The following is a 19,319-nucleotide window of genomic DNA, read 5'->3' on the forward strand; positions in this document are numbered from 1 at the left end:
GTAAATGGCAGCTTTCTCCGGGTCGCTCACAAGCCGTTTCTCTGTGCCATTCAACTGAGGAATGACTGCCTCTTTGGACGCTTGGAGTGGGGGGAGGTTCTGCTTCCAACGTAATGGAATGCTATACCTGTGCACACCAGACACCAGGACTCATGCAGTCTTCTCCTCCAGCGTACGGAGGTGGTGATTAACCACTCGCTTCTGTATGGCAAGATATCCAGCTGCCAAAGTTTCTCGACATTAGTGAAGAGCTCAGCTTCAGGAAGGCTGCACTTGGTGAAGAGGCATTGCTGTGGGGACAGTTGGTAGTATAATGCTGCCTAGACACCGTCTAGGTGGTTGCTTGAAAGGCTAGCAATCAGACGCTCGTATGTGTTCACCTCAAGCAAAGCCACTGCTGCGCAATTCTGTAGAGAATTAGACGCTCACAACAATCAGGAGGAATCTTGGACCATTCCTCTTTACAATACTGCTGCAGTTCAGCGAGATTCAGATGGTGTACTTACTGCTTCCACGCTCTCCTGTGAATGTTTACATGTTATGGCCAATAAAAATATGATAAAATGTAAATGTTTTGGTGGTATTAGTTAAAGCAGACACCGTTTATTCATTCTTATGATTTTAATGAAGATCAGACCATGTTCAGTGACCAATTTAGGCAGAAATGTGAGAAATTACACATGGTGTACTTACTTTTTCTCGCCACTGTACTAAAAAAGCTGGATAAGAGGGTTGGTGGCAGTTCGGGGTTAACCCTGGTTTTGCGATACTTCAAAGTTAGATAACTTTCTAGCAGGGCAGAATTCCATGGTAATCACAAAATTGGATGATGCAATCCATATTTTAATAAACCACATTATATAGCAAAATCTCTTTCTTCTGAGATGTACACATTTGTTGGTGACACAACCTGATACAAAAAGGGGATATGACAAATATGTGCAAATCTTTTTCTTCTTTTTTTTAAGTTTAAAGTGATGAATGATGAAAACCCAAACTACACACTGTTATGATGCTGTCTTCTAGACAATAAAAAAAAAAAAAACGTTTTTTAATGGTAAATGGACTCTATCACTATAGTGCTTTTATGCCTTCATTTATCAATTAATCAAAACTTTTTGGGCCCAAAGTGCTTTACAGCAAGGAACCATTCATGCTCTGATTCATACACCAATGCACACTGGAGGCAAGGTGGGTGAAGTGTCTTGCCCAAGGACACAATGGCAGTGGGCACCTTCAGGAACTGCAATTTGACCCGCTCTACCATCTGTGCCACTGTTATAAACTAATATAGACATTCTTTGCTCCACAGGAGGAGCGATGCAGAAAAAGGAAAACCAGGAGGTGGAGAACCGTCCGGACAACACAGCCTTCACCCAGCAGAGGCTCCCAGCCTGGCAGCCCATCCTCTCCGCCGGCATTGTTATCCCACTATTTGTGCTAGTGGGACTGGCATTCATCGGCATTGGTGTGGCCCTATTTGTCACTTCCAGGAACCTGCAAGTTTTGGAGGTATGGAAGAACAACTATGAGCCATTAATATTAAAGCAGTACTAAGTAACGTGTTTACCTTAATAAATCCTTTTCGTAGTCCCTGTGGGGGTAATACAAGTGTTAATGGGATGATTGGAGGGTCTTTCATCTCTCCCTGGTGTCTCTGACCAGAAAACCATGTTTGCAACTTGACTGCCACCGGTGCAGAGAAAGCAATACACACTAATGCAATCACGAAGAAGAAGCTAACATGCTAACGGGCAAAGCTAACTGCGGGCTAACGTCACTTTAAACAGCCAGGTTTGAGTGAAAAAAAATATTTCCATTGTATAATTGGATGCACAGTAACCCTCTCTCCCTTCGCCTTTCCTGTCAGCGTAGTATTTACTCTCCAAGACAATTAATAAGTTAAAAAATCGTAACTTGCTACTACACCTGCAGTTGCGCTTATGGCCTCTAGGGGGAAGAGTTACTTAGTTCTGCTTTAAAGGAATAGGCCACCGTTTTTACATTCTGAGATATGTTCTTACCTAGCCTTAGCCGAGTTAATATATACCCGTCTGGTCTTTGTCCGTGCGCTCTGTCAGGCAAACGGAGCACATAGGCAGCCTCTCCCACATGTCATATAGCTCCAAAAAAGCTCACGATAGAAGCTACCAAGCTCTTCCACGTGTTCCCCATTTAAATAAAGTTACGTGAAGTGTTTTCATGCGAAGTATATTTACACAGAAATGTAGCATGTCGATTTTATAAGCAGATAAAAAGGGGTACTATATTGTGAGGCGTAATGCTACAAGGAGCAAAACGCCCGCCCAGTAACTCCTAAAGTCTTCCCCCGCTCACTTCCGTCAATAGAAGCTGCATGACTTGTAGAGAGCTCGCAGAGAACAGTTGAAGAAGCGTCAGGTTTTAGCACGATAACTTGTGAACAATGCCTTTTACGTGCATCGTGACAGGCTGTGATAACAAGCAGAAAGTATATAGTGTAGTAATGTTTCACAGATTTCCAGCTCACCCCGGACGACGACACAGGACTCAGGAGCTCCACCATGAGGTAGGAATGAGCAGCACTTTCCGAAAATATATTTTCTGCTTGTTGTAAAAGGCTCTGTACAAGTCATGCAGCTTCTATTGACGGAAGTGAGCGGGGGAAGTCTTTAGGAGTTACTGCGCGGACGCTGTGCTCCTCGTATCATTACGCCTCTTTTTATAGTACCCCTTTTTATCTGCTTATAAAATCGACATGCTACATTTCTGTGTAAATATATCTCGCATGAAAACACTTCACGTAAATGTATTTAAATAGAGAACACGTGGAAGAGCTTGGTAGCTTCTATCGTGAGCTTTTTTGGAGCTATATGACATGTGTGTATGCGTATGTGCTCCGTTTGCCTGACAGAGCGCACGGACAGACCAGACGGGTATATATTAACTCGGCTAAGGCTAGGTAAGAACATATCTCAGTATGTAAAAACGGTGGCCTATTCCTTTAAGAGGAACAGATTTGGACAGTTCATTTACTTGCAAAATTTGTCGTACAATGTCCTGAATTGAACTCTCAGGTATATGGAGAACACTTTGCATTTTCAGAAAATAGACTGCCATATTGTGCTCTAAGTGTGGCTTAAGATCATGTAAATCTTCTGTACTGGATTATTCACTTCAAAATCAACATTTTCTTGAACATTTTCCAATCATCTGTCCTGCTCTTTACTTCGATGAGAATTAAAGGTGGCATAGACATTTGTTTTAAAATTACAACCTTTAAATGGACAGTGAACTGTGATGGTCTTTTAAGCGACCATTGCGATGGTGACGGAAAAATCCTGCTTCAGTGCATCATTTAGAAAAGTCTCAATGCTGGCAGTTGAAGGTGTTTATCAGTTTGTGAGCATTTCTGATGATTTTTTGACAAATGCACTTTAAGACTATTGAGTGTCTTACGTGCACATGCAGTCATAATGTAAACATGGAAATGGAACCCCTCTACAGGTCGGTGGGGATTGTGGCCATTCACGTTCATGTTCGGGGGACTCCAGAGGCACCAGCAGCTTCAAATACCTGTATGCTGCTTTGTGGCATCTGTTCTCCTAATCTGATGTGTTTGTCTGGCAGAAACCGTCCATATTGTGCCATTATCTGCACAAAACGGAGTGTGCTCTGAATCATCCACAAATCTCTTATCAGTACGATGATTACACTTAATCTTTCATGAAATATCGAAGGTTTTCATACCTAGACCAAGGCATTAAACTATTTCACGCTTTTCATCAGCAGACAGACCCTTTTTCTTACCCATATTGCTTGAAAATGATGATCTGCATAATAAAGTGGAACACCCTTTTCAGCAGTTTTTCCCTTAACTGGGCTTAACCTGATCCCAGGTCTCTGAGATTAATGTCAGTGATTCATAGAGCCCCAAGACACGATACCATCCATGAGTTTCATTATTATTGTTTTTTTTTTTTTTTTACCTTTTTGACACAAAAATCCAATAATATTTCAATAATTCCAATAATAATTTGGAACGCAGTGTATATCTGTGTTCCTGCGTTCCTCCCCAACAGTGAAAGTGTTGGGGAGGATGTCTCTTAGTACCACTTTTTTGGTGTGACAAACCCAAAGTGTGCTAGTGATACACTCCGTAGCTTTCGCTTGCTTGCCATTTTTATTGCTGCTTCGTTCGTTCAGTATCAATTTGCTAGGCTGCGTGTTTCCTCTGTTTGGCTCGCACATGGCATTTGCATACCGTCAGCCGCAGAGAATAAAACCAGGCTTGTCTGTGGGAAGAGCTCGGCAAATGCTGACAGCAAAACATTACCTTTGTAAACGCGTGTATACTTCATTCTTTGTTTTTTCCTTCCGTCCAATTTCTTCCACTTTTCCGTTGCCGGGCCAATCACATCCCACTCTGAGCCAAATCAACCCTAACCCTGGTCAAGATAAGAAATGGCACTTTGATTTCTGTTTACATTAATTGTTAAACACTTTGTTAAAACTTGTATATAAATGTGGCATTATTATTACTGTTTGATCACTCATGTAACTTCTAGAGTTTTAATTAGAGTTCCTAAAACACTTGAAAGCTATATTGCTATAAATGCACTTTGCCTCTGTTACTTGAATAACTATACAGATTTACAATAATAAATACATTTGTTGTTTTTGTTTTTTGATTAAAATGTGATTAATTGCAATTAATTAATTACGGACCTGTAATTAACTCGATTAAAACATTTAAACATTTTAATCGAGTCCTACCACTAGTAAAAAGATTTTTTTTTATAAAAGCTATATCATATTTTATTTTACAACGCTTTGTGTTCTCAAATGTTTAATATAACATGATTAGAATTATTAAGGTTTATCAACTTTTTTCATTAATTAATATTTGTGAGACGTGAATTGTTTATGATGTGGAGGCCCAGAGGCCCTTCTCTGATTGGTTAGGGTTTATAACCAATCACGGCCAACCCCAGCTCATGCTCAACCCACGCCCAGTTCACATACACCGCCGGCAAGAGTGCAGAGTGCGCTTGTGTCTGCACCTTTGCTTTAGCCTACCACATTTGCTTTCACCCTCAAGTTTGGGCCCCAGGGGTCCAGCACGCCCCATGCCTGAGTAGAGTTTTCAAAGCTTGGTGGTCAGTACGAAGTATGAAGCGTCGTCCCCAGAAGTATGTTCTCCATTTTTCACTTGCCCACACACATGTAAGTGCTTCTTTCTTAACTGTGGAGAATTTGCGTTCTGTGCTGGCAAGTGTGCATGAGGCAAAAGCAACAGGCTTCAGTTCCATCCGGTTGAACTTGTGTGAAAACACAATAGTCACTAGCATCTGTTGAAATCACAATTTGTAAAGCGGGGTCAAACAGGGAGAGCGCAGGACTGTTCACAAGGAGTCGTTTTACTTCTTCAAAACTGTTTTGTGCCTCAGATGACCATGTGAATGTGTCTTTATTATTTGCACAGTCCCTCATGGGGGCTACAAATGTGGCACAGTTGGGCAGGAATTTTGAATACCATGAGACAAGTCCAAGGAATGACCTTAGAGTCGCAGGATCTGATGGGGCGGAGCTTTAGTCACAGCATCGATGTGCTCTTGGTCAGGGTGGATGCCATCTGCAGTAATGACATGTCCCAAGAAGCACAGGGAAGGTTTTCTGAAATGACACTTGTCGTTTATCACCAGTCCAGCTTCTTTCAGTTTGTGTAGGACCATGTGGTACTTTTGGACACCAGGAATGTCTTTGAGGATTTCAGCCATCTATTATCTTTTGAAAGGCTGAAGGAGCAGATGCAAGTCCGTAAGGCACTCTACGAAATCTGAATAGTCCATCATGTGTAGTGAAAGCAGCATGATCTCTGCTATCTTCACTAAGGGGCAGTTGTAGTGCAGTATAACTAAGCATTTTTCATAGATGTGGTACGGAAGGGTAGACACAGCAGAGCCTTAGTTTACAACAAGGCTCAAATCCACATTTGGAGAAGTAGAAGTGCATGCAGTAACATCATAGTGGATTTTCTTTGTTGGATGGCTTCTCTTAGATACAGTACAGTTACTTTTGGTAAGTGTATGTCATGTGCATTGCTTGTCTTAGGTGAACGGCAGACATAAGCAAAATGGCCAATTTTGGAGCATGACTTTGTGTTTATTTGAGCCACACCTGAAACAACTCGTCTGAGCGGACGAAGCAGTAACATCTGGAGGTTTACTTGGACGTTTTTTTTGTTGACTTTTCTTTTTGTAAGGAGGACGCTGTTGTATGGCCGGTCCTGGAGTAGTGTTTATCCAAAGATAAATCAGGTTCAAGCAAAAGTCTTTCTCTGATGCTGAAGGCAGTAACGTGTTTAATCAGCTGGTCGGTTGTAATTTCATCCATTTTGTCATGTCTCTCTGTCTCTGTCTCTGTCTCTGTCTCTGTCTCTGTCTCTGTCTCTGTCTCTGTCTCTGTCTCTGTCTCTGTGTCTCTCTGTCTGTCTCTCTGTCTGTCTCTCTGTCTGTCTGTCTCTATCTTTTTCCAATTTAAATTCAAGTCAAATTCTAGAAATACTGTAGTAGGCCTACATCACTGCATAGATGGCAACATCCATAGAGTTTCATCAGAAAAACAAACAAACAAAAGAGCCACAGAAAAACTACTTTAACTGCTGGGTCACAACTACACAACACCCTTGTATCAGAATACTCCAGTAGTTGGCATCTGAAAAGCATTCTATTCTTTTTCTGTGAATTGTATCTCGCCTGAGCTCTATCGCCAATGTGTAGAAGCAGTTCTGACCGGCAGGTACCATGACCCAGTTTCAGACTTGTTACGTGAAAAGGATGGAGTAATTGTGAGGTGTGGGCGGACAATTACTGTTTAAATATTTATTGTGTTTTTGTCACTTCTTCAGATGGACTACACGGGTGTGGAGCAGACCTCACCCTGCTTCTCCTGCTCAGACCCCATCACACAGAAGAACTGCAAGTGCTCGCTGTCTTTCAATCTGGACAAACTGTTTGAGGTCTGCCTCCCTTTCAAGAACTACTTTTTTACTAACATATATTTAACACTTATGATGACTACATTTTGCTAAATTTACTTTTTGAAGGCTTGAATCATGTCCTAATCATATTAATGGCATTTTGAATAATTTGTCAAATGTCAGTGAGTAATTGGTCAAATTTCAGTTATTCTGCATACAGATGAAACTCAGAAAAATTTGATTATTGTTAAAAATTTCATTTATTTCTAGTGGTGCAACGAATCATCATTGATCCGTGATCCGTTCAGATCAATATTTTCAGGGTGGCACACATGTGATCTGCAGATTGATTTATGGGGAAAAAAAAGTTGTGCGCATGTTCAGTCCACACACAGCGTGGTCATGGTGAGCAGAGGCACGGAGGAGCTTGAACATCCCGCATCATTTAAATGGGAACATTTTTGCATCCCTGTCAAATTTAATGATGAAGGAAAAAGGTCATGAAGAGATGAAGACTACTTTATCCAGTCATGTCGGAAGCAAGGAGGTAAGGACTCCCCACCGACCTGTAGAGGGGAAGCCACCTTTTTCCGGTGGAGAACCATGGCTTCAGATTTGGAGGTGCTGATCCTCATCCCGGCCGCTACACACTCGGCTGCAAACCGCCCCAGAGCAGCTGAAGGTCCTGGTTCCTTGAAGCCAACAGCACAACATCATCTGCAAGCAGCAGAGATGAGATCCTGAGGCTCCCAAACCGGACACCCTACGGCCCCCGGCTGCGCCTAGAAATTCTGTCCATAAAAGTAATGAACAGAACAGGTGACAAAGGGCAGCCCTGGCGGAGACCAACACGCACCGGGAACAGGTCTGACTTACTGCCGGCAATGCGAACCAAGCTCCTGCTGCGGTCATACAGGGAACGGACAGCCCTTAGCAGAGGGTCCCGGACCCCATACTCCCGGAGAACCCCCCACAGGGCACCACGAGGGACACGGTAGAACGCTTTCTCCAGATCCACAAAACACATGCGAACTCCCATGAACCCTCGAGCACCCGATGAAGGGTATAAAGCTGGTCCAGTGTGCCACGACCAGGACGAAAAACCGCATTGTTCCTCCTGGATCCAAGGTTCAACTATCGCCCGGATCCTCTCCAGCACCCTGGAGTAGACCTTACCGGGGTGGCTGAGGAGGGTGATCCCTCTGTAGTTAGAACACACCCTCCGGTCCCCCTTCTTAAAGAGAGGGACCACCACCCCGGTCTGCCAATCCAGTGGCGCTGTCCCCGACCGCCACGCGATGTTGCAGAAACATGCTTGGGCCTGCCAGGTCTGACCGGCTTCCTCCCCTGCCAGCGGATCCAGCTCACCACCAGGTGGTGATCGGTTGACCCCGTGAACTGCTACCTTAACGTGGTGGGGTTGTTTGAGTGCCCGAATGATCCGAGGAGCTATGTTGTCTGGGGCTTTATGCCCCTGGTAGGGTCTCCCATGGCAAACCGGTCCGAAGTGACGGGTCAGACGAAGAGCAGTTCAAAAGACTCCTATTGACGTACAACAAACAAGGACCATGACATCGCCCGGCATGGCGCAGCCGGGGCCCGACCCTGGAGCCAGACCTGGGGTTGGGGCCCGAACGCGAGTGTCTGGTGGCCGGGCCTCTGCCCACGGGGCCCGGCCGGGCACAGCCCGAAGGGACGACGTGGGCCCGCCCTCCTGTGGACCCACCACCCGCAGAGGGATCCGTAGGGGTCGGGTGCGGAGAGGACTGGGTGGCAGTCAGAGGCAGGTGCCTCGATGACCTGGTCCGCATGCGCAGCTTCTGGTGTTCGGGACATGGAACGTCACTTCACTGGGGGGGAAGGAGCCTGAGCTTGTGCGGGAGGTTGAGAGATACCGGCTAGGTATAGTCGGGCTCACCTCCATGCACAGCTTGGGTTCCGGATCGCAACTCCTGGAAAGAGGCTGGACTCCATTTTTCTGGAGTTGCCCGCGGGTAGAGGCGGCGGGCTGGGGTGGGTTTGCTCATCTCCCCCCAGCTCAGGACATTCTATCCATCTGTGCTTCTCAAACTTTTTACATACCGTAACATAGACTCTCACCAGGTTCTGTGTTTGAACTAGGCCTGTCACGATTTTTTAAATAGTCAATAACGCTAATATTGCTATTTCGTCTTCATCTAGTTAAATATTTCCTACCAACTCACTTCTGAGTTCAATTAAACCTGGTTAGAATAAAATGTAAAATGTATGGATTCAGATGTATTACTAGAATAGCCATATGTTTTGTTTTTTCCTTTTCTTTTCAAATATATCAGGTACACATGGCTGTTGGAGTGAAGCAGCTTTTCGACTCTTTGTCAAACCACTGCAGCATTTCTCTGACTTTTGAACAGTGCGGAACAGTAACACGTAGACCTAAGTATGGAGTAAAGTCATCAGGACGATCGCGCTTGTATTTGGATAGAGGCTAAAGCTAGAGCTCTGATTAGCTCTGATGCAGTTAATGCAGATGATGATGATAGTTGAACCTTGGATCCAGGAGGAACAATGCGGTTTTCGCCCTGGTCGTGGCACACTGGACCAGCTCTATACCCTCCGTCGGGTGCTCAAGGGTTCATGGGAGTTCGCCCAACCAGTCCACATGTGTTTTGTGGATCTGGAGAAAGCGTTCAACCGTGTCCCTCGTGGTGCCCTGTGGGGGGTGCTCCGGGAGTATGGGATCCGGGGCCCTCTGCTAAGGGCGTGTTGGTCTCCGCCAGGGCTGCCCTTTGTCACCGGTTCTGTTCATTACTTTTATGGACAGAATTTCCAGGCGCAGCCAGGGGCTGGAGGCAATATCTTTATATAAAGTTAAAAGAATTGGAAACGGGACGTCCTGGAAACATTTGTAAAACTCTATGCTATAGCCATCCTGACCAGGGGCTTTTCCAGTTGCAAGGGCTCCTTTTGTTTCATTTTCATCCAAGTCTGCTTCCAGGAGTTCCTTATCTTTCTCTTTCACCTGAGGGAGTGATACATTGTGGAAGAAATCATTTTTGACTGCCGCACTGATATTACATTCAGACGCATACAGTTTAGAATAGAATGATTCAAAAGCTGAGTTTATTTGTCTTGATCAGTAACTTGTGATCCATCATGATCCTGTATCATGGATATACAGGATTTACTTTCTAGTTGTTTTAACCTGGGGGCTGATAATCTTCCTGTTTTTTCTCCAGTTTCAAAAGACTGTTGAATTTATACAGTGCAAATGAGGAGTATTGTGGTTTAATAAGGCAGTGTATGTTTTTCTCCACAGGGCCCAGTCTTCTTCTATTATGGCCTGACCAACTTCTTCCAGAATCAGAGAGCGTATGGTGTGTCCAAAGATGACAACCAACTGTCTGGGGACCTGGCTTACTTTACGGTAAGACTATTCTTGATAGTGTAGAACAATTTCATAATTAATAATAATTAATAAATCATTTAATTTAAAACTTAGCAAAAGTAGTTCCAAAAGTATTCACATCTTTTTATGACTTTAATGGGTATCAGGAGAAAGACTACTAAAATAACTTGAACACTGAATTCCATTTTAGCCCCTAAATATTATTATATTTAAAGGGACTATACAGATTTTAAATATGTTAAAACTAAGTATTTTCTCCCTACATGTGCCAGTCATGTCCTAATGTGTAGAAAGAGCTCAGACCTGTTCACCACAACTGCCTCTAAAATCCTGCACTGTCACTCAAAAAGTCATTACTTCGGGTCTGAAGTGCCGTCATGCACTAGCTTAATATAGAAACTGCAGTTACGTGTAAGACCTGAGGTGTGAGCATAAAATGACCAACTTGCATCTAGTCTCTGTAAAGAGGGGGTATTATGCTTTTTTCAATCATATAGCACCAGTCTATAGCACACTACAATGATGACAAAACCTTCTGTTGGTCTGTAAATGCAGTAAATTAAAATAATTGCCTTGTATATAATTGCTTTCTCAAAATGGCTGTACTTAATGTCTTGAAATAGGCCCCTGTCTCTTTAAGAACCTCTGACCCTTTCCGATACGCCCCCTCCACACGCTGTCTGTGGCATCATCACAACCCTCTGCTCGTTGTCTCCACGTGTATTGAAAGTACAATGAATGCATTTTAATTTTTATTGTTGGAAAGGAGCTACACTTTATCACTTTGTGAACAGTGGCCACACAGATTATGATTTGATCCAGCGTCTGACCCGGAAAGTGACTTTGGAGACGGTGTGCATGCTTGGAAGGGGCTCTTGCCTGAAAAATAACTGCTGTTTGAAGGCTCTAGTCCCTCTTTGCTACTGCCATGCCCTATGGATCTTTAACTATACCCCCATGGACTACACCAAGTATTTAAGCCTACGTATATCCAGTCCATACGCCTCAAAGACGGACGTTATGTGTGCAGGTGGACAATGGTTATTCGAGGTTACCCCCGTTAGCTTGCTATAATCGACTACAGCTCATTGTTTATGAAAAGTCTGCAATAAACCATACATGTGTGAAGCCAGGCTCATTGTGTGATCATCGTAAAGGCTGCTTCAAGTAGTTGCCTGCTTTATTGACGTTTTTTGTGCATAATATGCCATAGACTGGGGAGGAGTGAGCAGAAGACGTCCATTATATTTACATTTACCACAATGACCACGCTTGAGGGGGAAATCATGGCTGATTTACAGACTCCCCCTCCCCAGTTCTGACAAAGCATGTTCCTAAAAAAGGCATAAGGGCAGGACCTTCACTGTAGACTCGGCCCTTGTCTGGCGTGTAGATCGAGCTGCTCCATTGCTAACAGTCCGACCCTCATTAGTACGAGATTTCTAAAACAAATTCTTACGAAAACCAGCCTGGTCCCCAGGCTTTAAAGCTGTTTTTAAAGTGTCTAAAGTTCAATACTTTTCAATAGGGGACTAGCGGCCATATGGAGGTACTACAGCAATGGCGGAGCAATGGTGGCCTCTAGTGTCATCAAAAAGCAGAGCAGCCAGCGGCCATTGTAATATGCTGCTTGTTTTCAATGAATGTTCCGAGCTGGTTGATAAATTGTCGCGGCTAATAGTGCTTTAGCTCCTGGAGAAAACCACTCGGCTACGACCCACTGTAGATGAAATGTGAGCTTCAGAATCAACAAGACAGGCTCAGTGTGGGATCGTCATGAAGGCTGCTTCAAGTAGTTATCTTTGCATAATATGCTGCTTGTTTTCAATGAATTTTCCGAACTAGCCGTTCATAGATAGATAGATCATGCTTTGCCCTGGTTTAATCCTGGTTTAGTTCTGAGTAGTCCTAGTTTATTATTAGGCTCTTTATTATTCTGTATGAATATGTTATTGCAATGTTTCTAAAGCTTAAAATGCTGGAATATAATACAACTATTGGGTTTAGGTCCAATTCTATTCTATTCAAGCATTGATGATAATGAAATCATCATTTACTTATCCCAAAAATATGAATACGTTTGGTGGCAGTGGTCGGCTCACCGACTGACCGGCCCAGTGGCCAATGACCTCCGACAAATCTGGCCCAGTGACAAAAGTAATTGAAGAGCCCTGCTCTAAAGTAACATGTGCAATAACCCCATTGCAAAAATACATGCAATAATCTCTATATCTGTCACTTTATCTGCATCACTTTATCAACCACTTGCACTATGACTGTAAACCTGCACTGCTCATACTGATCCTTTTACTATAGTCTGTTTATTTTAGTATTGTCATTGTATATAAGATACCTCTATTTACTATTTAATTGTTTGCACATATCCTGTCTATTCTTCACACCCTGTGTACCAAGTGGATTTCTCAATTTTTATCTTCTCTTATCTTCTCTTAAATGATCTTATCTTGAATTATGATTTCTTAAGTCAGAAACAATTTCCTTCAGTACTGTCCATGTTTTTAAGATCAGCTTCAAGACAAACCAAACTAGTTTTTAGTTTATCACACCATTTTATTTATCCAAGCACCTTTTATAATCATTTATATTTTACCACGGTCTATTGAACCAATTAATTTGTTTTTTGGTCGACGGATATGGGTTTTTTCTCAGACTGATATCGATTTTTATGGGGATTTGCACAGATTTGCACGGATTTGTCTGTGTAGCAGGGGATCTTCTTAACTGTGTCACTATTGAACTGCGACAGTAGGGGGGGCTTTATAGGGGCATAGGGCTGATTTCTTAAAAGCATTCCTGTTTTGTAGGTACAAGAGATGTAGCCTGGGAACCAGACTCACTGCTGTAGCAGCAATTGAGTCTGGTCACCACAGCGTCAATTCCATTTCCTCTTTTCTCCTGTGTAAGATCGATAGATTCTTAATTTTTCTTGCAAATGAGATGTTACATATCAATTATGTATATTAAGCTAATGTAAAAGCATTAAACAAGGACTCAATCCTTGTTTAATGTTTTTAAGGCCGTCATCTTGTTAAATATCCGTGGCAAGATGACAGGCTTTTAGGTTGCACACAATTTCAACTCACATTAAGTGATCTGATCAAATATCTTGGATCAGTTATTTCATAAACTACTCTAGCAGTGGCCATTTATCTTTTTTTTCTTTATGTGATTTAATCATAGTTTCTGTTCCAGACGTGATTAGTGATTAGTGATAAAAAATACAATTGCGGAGGTTAAAACTTGTGTTTTCGTCCCGGAGATATCGTCTTTTATCAGTGTTAGATCAGCCGATATTGTAAAATACCCAAGTAACGGCCTGATATAAGTTGTACTTTAGTTTTTACCTTTTCTTTTGACAAACCATAGGTTCTCTCGGTGTGTCCTCTGAAGGATTCCTCTGCCTCAGGAGTTGTGATTGGCTGTGGCTTTGTGAGTGCTGTCCAGCAGGTGCTTGGATGGAGGTTGGGTGTGTCTCCTGCACCTCGTCCAGGCAGCCTGTTGCGGTGCCCTGGCGGCTGTAGCTAATGCGCTGCCCCCGATGTGGACGGCTCCTTGAATGGTGTTTCCTTACGTAGTTCATCTGCTTTATGTCTGTTATTTTATTGTGTGTGTGGGTCACTTCTTGTGTGGTGTCTGAGAAGGAGGATGGGGATAGTATGAGTGTGACAATGGTAGTGGCTATTTGTGAAGTTTGATTGATCGATTGAAAAGTTGAAATATCAGATTGCTTGATAATAAAGTAGAAATAATAGCATTTATGGTGAACCAGTGGTGTTTTTTTTTTCTTTCCTTCAAAGCCATCTTGCCATCTGATTTTGCTAACGTGTTTTTCTTCTCCATAGACCCCAGACTCAACGTGTGAACCATACCGGTATGACAGCAACGAAAAGCCCATTGTACCTTGTGGATCTCTGGCTAACAGCATGTTCAATGGTACCACAATACCAAATGACTAAATCACCGTACGGGCTTGTGCATGTAATTAATGTAAATATTTGTTATGACCACAGACACTTTCAAACTGTACCAGATTTTGAATGGAGTGAAAAAGCCCGTGCCATTGGATGGCAAAGGTATTGCTTGGTGGACAGACTACAACATCAAGTACCGGAACCCCTCTGTAAAGCCCCTCAGGAACGCTTTTAACGGTAATGACATTAGTAATGCTGTAAAAATATGTATTTTTCTATCGTCTTTTAAACTAAAAACTAAAAAAGTCAGTCGGCATTTTCGGTTTGCTTCTCTGAATAAGCAAAATAGACACCTTGGGCTGTGCGGTGCATTATGGGTAAAGGAAATGTCTTGGCTGCCAAACAACATTCAAAGATGGCGTAAAGTAACAATTTCAATGTTACAATATTAAAATTATAGTAAGTCTATGGTTCACAACCAGAACTGCTTACAGTGATAGAAACGCAAAGAAGAACTGACTGCCATTACGTTTGAAGAGAGATGCTGTCAAAAATGACTACCAGTCCTTGTTCATAGTTGGAGACGAACACATTTCTGATCCCTTGAAGGCAAGTGATCTGAGGGTGTACAACTCAGCGAATCAATATATAATTTGACTTGCGGCAATTTATCTACTACTATATTCAGCATCATCCCATGTCCTGTTTCTCTACTCTTTCCCCTGTCCGCTATGGTCCGCTACTGCCTACAAAGCGGCTGCCTTGAGCCTCTGTCTGTTCCCTCGGTTTTAAGATATTGACAATTAAATGTGTGCAAGAAACATCACTTTAGGCTTAGTCTTTAAACCAGTGCCTGGAGACCTTGCACTTCAATATACTTCAATGTTCACGCTGTTCTCGCACGCAATTTCAGTGGTGCCGTGGGTTATTTTGTAGCTGACATTTTGGAACCTGATACATCCACAGATGAAATGGGCAGTTTGCACATTTAGTTGCTTTGAGTATGAAATGTACGGTATAAATAAACATCCCTTGCTAATAATCCCCTGTAACTGCTGTAACAGTAGCATTCAGATCATTTTATGTTTGTTGCATCAGTGTGCACAAAGTATTTTGATTTTGGCGCATCAGGACGTAGCAAAATGTGGCTTCTTTTTAATCCTCAAGTTGTTTTAAGTATTTGATCAATTTGATTTTAGTATCTTTAACAAGTTTGGCTATTTTTTACATTTCTGTAATTTCTGTAATTTTTTTTGGTATCTTTTTGTTAGTGGTTGTGTTCAGCCATTCATGGTCAAACAACTGAGTTTACTCTTTTTAAATCATGTTGACAATTGAAACTGCCAAAATTACCCTGATCAAAAGTGTATATACCCCAGTTCTTCATTCTGTGTATTGCCCCTTCATCAACATCAATTTCTGAGCTGTCTTGCATGAACTGCGTTTGAGATCTCCCCAGAGTGGCTCAGTGATTTAAGATAAGTCTTTATTGATCTGATAATGGAGAAATTCATTAGGTCTCACGAAGCACCGTGCAGGATAGACAGGAAATGTGCAAACAGATAGCAAATAGCGGTACCTTATATACAATGACTATCAAAAACCTCAGAGGGGCAAGACGTATAAAAAGTATACAGTAACCCCTGTAAATATAAATAAAATAAAAGTCAGTGTTATTATAATTGAGGTCAGGAGACTGAAATCGTCACTAACAGGACCTTCACTTTATTCTGCTGTAGCCAATGAGAGATACTTTGTGGCATTTGAGAAGTAATGGCTTTCTTCTGGCGACTTGGCCATGCAGCCCATTTTTCATCAGTTACTGTGTGTCTCGAAATAGCAACACAGCTTTTTTTTTTTTTCCGAGAGCCCTGTATTCCACCTGATGTTATCTCTTGGTTTTTCTTTTCATCCAAAATTTTGCTGCCAGTTGTTTGGTTTCAACCGAATCACACTTTATCCACTTCTTAATTAGAGTTTGAACACTGCTGATTGATGCTCTCAGTACCTCGGATATCTTTTTTATAACCTTTTCTCATTTTATACAGTTCAACTACCTTTTCTTGCAGATCCTCTGACAATTCTCTTGCTTTCCTCATGACTCAGGGACACGTCAGTGCAGCTCTGGATGAAAGATGTTAGTGTCTGTCAGGATCCCAAAAACTCACTGACCTTTGTGACCACACACAGTCATTACAAACACAGGTCACAGGTGGGGATGCTGACCTTTAATCGCCATTTATGTTAACTTGTGTGCATATTATCAGGCCAAGATCACCAGGGTAAGTCAACTTCAGGGTCATTTTGGCAGTTTCATTTATCATTATGAAATAAAAAAACGCAAACTCAGTTGTTTGACCATAAATGGCTTCACCCAACCACTAACTACAAGTGAAAAAGTGGCGTTCTAGCCCTTGTACCATTAGTTTTGTTTAGTTTTGATGGGAAGATAAACAAGGCGTTGTTTGTTTTTTGTTTATTGCTTTTAAAAATATATTGCATGCAGTACTGCCTAATCCATTTGATCTTTGGTGTGTTGTTCTTGCAGAAACCGTGAAACCTTTGTACTGGTCTAAACCGGCCTATGAGTTGGACCCCACAGACGCCGCCAACAACGGCTTCATCAACCAGGACTTCTTGGTGTGGATGAGACGCTCCGCTCTGCCCAACTTCAGGAAGCTTTACAGGCGCATCACAGAGGGGGACTACACTGATGGGTTGCCTGCAGGGAACTATTCTCTGGAGATCTCCTACAGTATCCTTCATTCAAATGTCAGTCTGTTCATAACAAGGATAGTGATGAATAGGAGCCATATTATGGTTCTGAAATGAAGAGGTGAAAATGGTTGACGTCTGCATTCATCAGGGTTCCCTTAAATTGTCTTAATAAGTAGAAAGTCTTTGGGCAACTTTGTGGAACGGCTGCAGAGCTTCAAATTGGCCATCATCCCTGGTCACTTGGCCTTAGCAGTGTTTCACCGTGTCTTTTGAGGTAACACAGCAGGCAAGCAAATCTCCTCCAGTAAGTAAATCAGCTATAGGCAAATGCAGTCACGTGACGTCCTCATAGTTAAATCAGCAGGGATATGAAAAACACTTCTTGCATTGACCATTCCAAGTTGTTTTTTTCTGTTGTTGAAGCCTTAACCCTGGTGCTCAGATTACCCGGTCATGGACTTTGATGGGAGGAAGAAGGTGGTGTTCAGTAACGTGTCGTGGATGGGTGGGAAAAATGAGTTCCTGGGTATTGCGTACTTAGTGATCGGCTCTCTGTGTCTCGTTATGTCAGTGGTCATGCTCATCATCTATGCCAAATTTAAGTTTCCAGAAGAAGACTAATTCAGTTTAGCATCCAGGAACTACTGCCGATATTTTTGGATAACATTTTTCTTTTCTCTTTTTTTTTTACAAAGAGCATGTTTTATTATTGGACTGTGCTTATTCTCTATTTGAAATAATTTGATTAGATTGCATTGACAACATTCTAAATGGCTTGTAATTTAAAACTGAGGTGTTGTGCTGCTACAAATTCTATGCCGCTTACTATGCATCTATTTTTATTAGTTTTAAAAATAGATGCATAGGCCCAGTATTTCTGTCATTACTGGGCCTATTCATATGAAACAAAATTCTAGCAAGTTCTCTGTCAGCACATATGAATGAAGGTTAAGCACAAAATGACATTTTAATTTTCAATATTGGTCTCCAACAATGGCGACAATATACAGCACGACAGGTTTGGAGACCTATTGCGAAAGAATTGCAGATCTGGCTAAGTGAGCGCACAGAGATTGTTGTTAATTTGCTGAAGCTGCGCTGGACAGAAGTCCACTCACCAGAGAAAGACTAGAGGAATAGTCATATGAAAAGAGTGGCTGCAGTACAGTCCTCTCCCCATACACACATTGAGGGTAGAAGCTGCAGGTTTAACATGCCTCAATATAACAGCATTTATCATAAAATTATGAACTCTCATCGGAGTCTACTCTTCCCAATCTTTTGCCCACTTTTTTATTTTATGTCACTTCTCAATTTAGGATGTGTTTATGAAGAGAAAAGTAACATAGCGATCCCACACACAGTGTGGGGTTACGACGCTATGTCGGCTGTTTTCACACAATTATTTCCTCTGATCTGATACTCTAAATCTGCCCGTTATAAAAGCAACTGAAATGTCAGGAATCCTGGCTAAAGTTTTGTCTTAATGTTTGGAGAAAATTAATACATAGAATAAGCAATTAAATTAGACTAATAGTAGATATAAAAATGTGTGTTGATTTTTCTTTTTGGGGGGAAGTAATCATAATAATGACTTGGTGGAGGACTTGTACTGTTGTACTTTACCTGCTACACGCAACATTCAGGTAGTATTTCAAACAGGAACACCCCTAGAAATGGATTATTCTGTAAAATGGTTTAAAACTTCATTGAAAATAAAGCAATTAAAAGCAATATAAAACACCTTCTGTTACATGGACTCTATTATCTGTGCAAGTACGCACAGCCTTTCATATATTTATCAGCCTAATGTAGCATAGAGTTCCATCACCTCCCAAAGTCCACTTTAACCACCGGTATAGAAGACTAATTGTAATCAAACATGGCATAGTAAATGTGTAAATACAGTGGGAGGAAAAAGTGAATGCTTTGGAATTTCTCACCTGTCTGCCTAAATTGGTCATAAAATGTGTTTATTTATTCTTTTGTATTTGATGAAGATCAGTGTCTGCTTAAACTAATACCACCCAAACAAATACATTGTATCATATTTTTAATGGCCATAACATGTAAACATTCACAATACAACTTGGAAAAAGTAAGTGAACCCCAGACATTTCGCTGTTCCATTTTTCCTCCACACATGACGTTGTGTGTTCCTCCCAAACTATTCAACTTTGGGTCCAACAGTCCACTGAATATTTTGCCAGTAGTGCTGTGGAGCGTCAAGTGCTCACACGCAACGTCATGTGTGCAGAAAAAAACAGAACAGCACACCATCATCAAAACCTTATCCCCACTGTGAAGTATGGTGCAGGAG

At 42.0% G+C, this 19,319-nt stretch overlaps 1 protein-coding gene across 1 annotated transcript; it reads left to right on the forward strand.

Moving 5' to 3' along the window:
• Positions 1 to 1,318: 1,318 nt before the first annotated feature.
• On the forward strand, positions 1,319 to 17,674 carry tmem30b (transmembrane protein 30B). Its single transcript, XM_079573222.1, has 7 exons — positions 1,319 to 1,512; positions 6,890 to 7,000; positions 10,260 to 10,367; positions 14,213 to 14,303; positions 14,381 to 14,518; positions 16,830 to 17,036; positions 17,442 to 17,674. Exons 1-7 carry the CDS (start codon positions 1,321 to 1,323, stop codon positions 17,618 to 17,620), a joined length of 1,026 nt encoding a protein of 341 aa, XP_079429348.1. The 5' UTR covers positions 1,319 to 1,320; the 3' UTR covers positions 17,621 to 17,674.
• Positions 17,675 to 19,319: the final 1,645 nt, after the last annotated feature.

The sequence above is a fragment of the Gobius niger genome, assembly GCF_951799975.1.
Source record: "Gobius niger genome assembly, chromosome: 16".
Lineage (NCBI taxonomy): Eukaryota > Metazoa > Chordata > Actinopteri > Gobiiformes > Gobiidae > Gobius > Gobius niger.

What these genes read in the sequence shown, in the direction of transcription:
- tmem30b (XM_079573222.1), top strand. Translation starts at nt 1,321, where the DNA reads ATGCAGAAAAAGGAAAACCAGGAGGTGGAGAACCGTCCGGACAACACA. An exon ending in ATCTGGACAAACTGTTTGAG is followed by an intron (nt 7,001 to 10,259) that starts GTCTGCCTCCCT and finishes TTTTCTCCACAG; the next exon opens with GGCCCAGTCTTCTTCTATTA. An exon ending in GGCTAACAGCATGTTCAATG is followed by an intron (nt 14,304 to 14,380) that starts GTACCACAATAC and finishes TTATGACCACAG; the next exon opens with ACACTTTCAAACTGTACCAG.